General features: G+C 39.2%; 1 protein-coding gene across 1 annotated transcript; it reads right to left on the reverse strand.

Annotated features, from left to right (window-relative positions):
• Positions 1-214: 214 nt before the first annotated feature.
• SLN (sarcolipin) lies at positions 215-4,477 on the reverse strand. Its single transcript, XM_033120779.1, has 2 exons — positions 4,384-4,477; positions 215-832 (listed from the first exon to the last, which is right to left on the reverse strand). The coding sequence occupies exon 2, from the start codon at positions 756-758 to the stop codon at positions 663-665; it is 96 nt and encodes a 31-aa protein (XP_032976670.1). The 5' UTR covers positions 759-832; positions 4,384-4,477; the 3' UTR covers positions 215-662.
• Positions 4,478-5,217: the final 740 nt, after the last annotated feature.

Here is a 5,217-nt window from a genome sequence, read left to right on the forward strand (position 1 = left end):
TAGTTTAGAGGAAAAGTTTGAGGAGCACTGAACCAATGGAATTATTTGAAACGTGACACTCTTAATTGACTTGGTTTCAAATCCTCAGCAGTTGGCGCAACTTGGCTTAGCTCAAATGCTAGAAATACTGTAACATTTGTCACTTCAATCCCAGCCAAGGGTCAAATGCAGTATCACAAATAGAAGCTAAAATAAGTTCTAAAAGTCATTTTTGTGGTTAACTTAACTTTATTCACATGATAGCTACAGGGGCTGACAAAGACTTCCTCTAACATTTCTTTCTTCTGGCAGGATGATTTAGAGGTTGGTTGCAGTGTGGTTTGAAGGGCTGTGTGGTGAGACGGTTCAGGGGCTTGTTATAGCTCTACATCATCATGCATCCAGTTTCACTTTGACCTTGTGGCTTGTCTAACACATTTGCCGTTAAGAGTTGGGGAATAAATCTATCACTCACTGGCAAACACTTGGCAGCCCTTGAGAGCAGCATCTTTAGAGAACATACAATTTATCCTAACACTGGAAGCACCTCAGATACTGTGAGTGCAGGTCAGAAGTGCCTTGAGGTACCGAGAAAGGCATCCCATGACAGCAGTGGGATCTCAGGGCATACAGCAGGCAGCTCTGGAGTGTTGCAGTCAATCCCAGGAGCGTGACATGCCGTCTCAGCTCTGATAGGACCTCACAAGGAGCCACATGAGGAGAACCGTAATCAGGACAATGGTGAAGTTGAGACACAGCTCCCGGGTGGAGTGTTCCATTCTCACAGTGGCTCAGTGAGAACCGGAGGCAGACTTCTCAGGGCACACCAGAGCCTCCTGCTTGTCCTCACCTCCTAACAGAATGTAACAAAGTAAAAACGAGGAGATTAATGAGCATTCCTTCCTCAAAGGAAATAGAAGCATTGCGGAAGAGGTTAGTGTTAGGAGCTGAATTGTGTCGCCCCCAGAATTCATATGTTGAAATCCTAAGCCCCAGTATCTCAGAATATGACTGTATTTGGAGATAGGGTTTTTCAACAGGTAATTAAGTTAAAATGAGGTCATTAAGATGGGCCCTGATTCAATTGAGTGGTGTCCTTACAAGAAGAGATTAGAACACAGATATGTACAGAGGAAAACAATTGAAGACAGGGAGGAGATAGATATCTGGAAGCCAAGCAGAGAGGCCTCAGAAAAAATCAACCTGCCAACACCCTGACCACAGATTTCTAGCCTCCAGAATACCTCTGGACTAGAGTTGCAACTCCTCCCTGGGTCTCCAGTCTGCAGCCTACCTGCAGATTTTAGATTTGCCGGCCTCCACAACTGCACAAGCCAATTACATCACACACACACACACACACACCCACACACACACACACACACCCTATTGGTTCTGTTTCTCTGAAGAATCCTGACTAACACAGAGAGACTGTCTTTTCTGCCTGATATCAAAAAGACCAACATAGTCCTGCTTTTTTTCCTGTAATGATTATATTGATGCTTTTGATAAAATACAAAATATTACATTTTTTTCTCTCCAATTTCTGTGTTTGTGTATGTGAATAGGTGTGTACTTGCTTTGCTAACTTAGAGTCACAGCAAGCAAGGTCATCAAAACAGAAAACAAATGTTATGGTTTAGTACTATTCTTGCTTTCAGTTACATATAGAAGTAGGATACCATAATTTTTCAGGTCTCAGGCCTGAAAAATAGGTCTTCTTCTAGCCCCGGTGAAAGCATGGAGTAGTTTGAACATCTGCCTGGCCTTTTATAAGCACTGCATTGGGCACAGAGCCTATTGGGGGTCAACTGAAAGTACCTCACATAACAGACACTCAGTCCAAAGAGCAAGTGTTAACCTCATGGGTACTTCTATTTCAACAAGGGCTTGTGCCAGCTATTTTTAGTCAGGTCTAGGATGTGCTCAGATTGTAAACACTTCAAAGAGCAGGGATGATATCTTTCTAGTTTGTACAGACAGTACACTTAGGAAATCACACTTGGACAACATATGCGATGCAGTCAGTCAAATTATTACCTTCAGTGATGTGGCATAATGCACACTTTGTGTATGTAAATTAAATGAAATTAAAGATTAAAGATAATATTTTAGATACTTAAAAGTCTCTTGTAGAGTAAAAACGTTCAAGAGGAAAGGGTGTTTTGTTCATTTGCTAAGGGTGGAAGTTCAGAGGACAGGAAGGGTTGTTAGCAAGCCTTTAGCCTGACAACCATCTAACCTGACTGAATTATTAATTGTAACAACTATACTTGTTGTATTAATAGTGGACCAAACTGTTAATTGTATAAACTAGATGAATAGTCATTTTTCATATTATTTCATTGTTAGTGTAACACACAAATTCAGATCAGATGGTGTCAACCAGTAGGTTGTTCAATCCTGGTTGAAAATATGGCCAATGATGATTGATTTATATTTTATTTTCCTTTTTATTCTTATCCATCTTTTGGCCCTCCACACGAAGTATGAGGTAAATCACCAACCAAAATCTTTACAACCAATTGAAGAAGAGAGTAAACAGAAGGAAATAAATGGCTAAATGACTAGAGAGAATATGTAAGAATGTACACAAGAGCAGGGGAGAACAGGAAGGTGATGAATCTAGGTAGGGAGCCTGGAGGCCAAAGAATGAGAATCAAAAGCAGACTCTTCCTTATGAATTTATTAAAAAAATCAAATCCTCATGCAAATGCCCACTCATTTGGATAAGTTCTAAAGAAATACTGAGATATGCAAAAAACATGACACTCTTTATAATGATCGAAACAACCCAGTTCAGGGAGGGCAAAATAATGGTCCCACCAAATCTGCGTTCGTTAGATTAAGCTCCTAAATAAAGGAAATCATGAGAGTGGCCCAACAGAAACATGCTGGGGAAGATGTTATTGAAAGCTGTCCACAATTCTGGTCATGTGACCTTCACAACAACTCCGTGACCTTCACACATCAGGCAAGTATTATTGTGATTTTTATCTCTCCCAAAATTACAGCTAAGAAAGTGGCTTTTACAAAGAGGTTAAATTGTTTGTATAATGACACACAGCGATTTAGAGGCAGAGCTAGAACTGGCAGGCTGGTACTGGTTTCTATAACAGAATTGTGATTACTCCATACGAGTGATTACAAGAATGAATCATTACGTGGTCTTTAGAAACTCAAGCACATATGTACGAGGATGTTCATGCAAGAATGGTCACAGCAACATTGTCTCAATACCTTAAAGCTGGAAACAACTCAAATGTTTATCAATAGTAGAATAGATGATAAATTGTGGTATGTTCATACACTTGAATGCTATAGAGCTAAGAAAGTATACGAACTATAACAGTACTCAAGATGGGTGGAGCTCATAAATATAAATGTTGGGCAAAAGAATTTACAAAAGAAACATAGAATATGATTGCATTTATACAAAGCCAAAAACAGAACTTAATCATATTGTTTGGGAATGCAGACATAGATGGTAAAATTATATATAAAGAGAAGCATGGGCAAGATTACTCAACAATCAAGATGGTGATTGCCTCTGGTGGGGCAAAAGGGAGAGGTGACCAGGAATGAACTTCTGGGGGGCTGGCAATGATCTGTTTCTTGACCTGGGTGATAGTTATATAGGTGTTGCCTTATAATTATTGTCAAACTGTATGTTTTATGCATTCTTCATGTTCTTTCCAGTAGTCTCTGAATTGAAAGACTACCCATCACACTTCTTTATTTCCTGTGGTTTACCTCTTACTATTTCTTGCACTTTGATGGTGAAGTTAAATATTGGTTGTTTTATATATTTTTTAATGAATAAAACACAAAGAGTTAAGGTGAGAATTTCTAATGAATCCAACTCAATCAACACATACTCTAACTGTAGAAGGTGGGCTTGACTTGACTTTCACACACATTTATACCAAAGGTAGGCAGAAATTCAGATCAGCAACCTTCATTTTTTTGCTGTTAACCCACAAAAACAATTTTGGCTTCATTTAAAATCTTTCCTGGAGTCAAAATCACACCATATGATCCAAAGCGATTACCATATGGATGAAATAAAAACCAAAAAAGCTCTGAATAAATTATTCAGACTTTCGTTGAACAGAGATTTTTCAGAAGATGGAAGACAGACTTTCCTCCATGATAAAAAAAAAAATGTTTTTTAAGAGAAAGGGAGAAAATGCATACATACCATGAGGTGAAAAAAAGGACAAGAATCGATATTATTCACTTTATATCTGAAGAAACACTGTGTACAACAAGCATAGCCTATTTCATTATGAAATGTAAATATTCCACTGCCTTTCTCATTTGTAACTTGTGCACACACATACACACACACTCCATGCTAAGCATGAAAGTCCTGCTGTTCCGTAAAGAGGGTCAAGAACACACCTGGCTGTTGTAGGTTTCTCCTGTCTTTCTCCAACGTGGGCTCCAATTCTGGCTCCACCTCTGGCTGGTCTTCTGGGCTGTGTGAACTCCTGGGCTCTGGCAGGGCCTAAAGTAGTCCCAGGGAGGTGGCAATCACTGTGATGTCACTAATGAAACATCTCAAAGGAACAACCTCCAAAGGTTTGAGGCTATTTGTGTTTAGGGGGACATGGAAATATATTGACTAAGACTCTGTTCTTTTGGCTGCAAATTTGTGTTAACACCGCAGGTACTTAAAAATCTTTTCTTTCCAATTGATTTTTGTTATAGTCAATGCAAGTTTTAATCTTTTACATCTTCATGAATACCTCTAACACGTGTTTAAAAGATCATAAACCAAGAGTGGTAGCCAAATATTTAAAAATCAATGTGGCATTTGGCTGCTCTCCTTACTCAGCATGTGAGGGTGTAAAATACGACTTCATTTTACTACCCTTTAGCTCTTTGAAATGTGAAGAGTTCTGCACCTCGTGCACACACATCCCAAACTGCACGCACACACCAGAATTCAACAGTCTTCTTCAGCTCCTTCCAAACTGTCTTTAGTCCAAGCAGTGAAAGTTATCTCCTCAGTCACCTGCTCTGCATACCTTTCCAGCTAAGCTGTATGTTGCAAGATTACACATTAATATACCGTTTCATCTAAAACAGCTGTGGAAGCCACGGTTTATATATCTCTGTCAGTAAACTAATACAGCAGTAAGCTCATACAGCAAAACTCAAAGTCATTTGGATAGATTGGAGGTAAAAGGAGAACTGTCAAAGCTAGTGAAAAACATGAGTTACCGGCTATAT

Source organism: Rhinolophus ferrumequinum, chromosome 11, assembly GCF_004115265.2.
Source record: "Rhinolophus ferrumequinum isolate MPI-CBG mRhiFer1 chromosome 11, mRhiFer1_v1.p, whole genome shotgun sequence".
Classification (NCBI taxonomy): Eukaryota; Metazoa; Chordata; class Mammalia; order Chiroptera; family Rhinolophidae; genus Rhinolophus; species Rhinolophus ferrumequinum.

Coding starts and splice junctions, on each gene's coding strand:
- SLN (XM_033120779.1), bottom strand. CDS start 758: ATGGAACACTCCACCCGGGAGCTGTGTCTCAACTTCACCATTGTCCTG.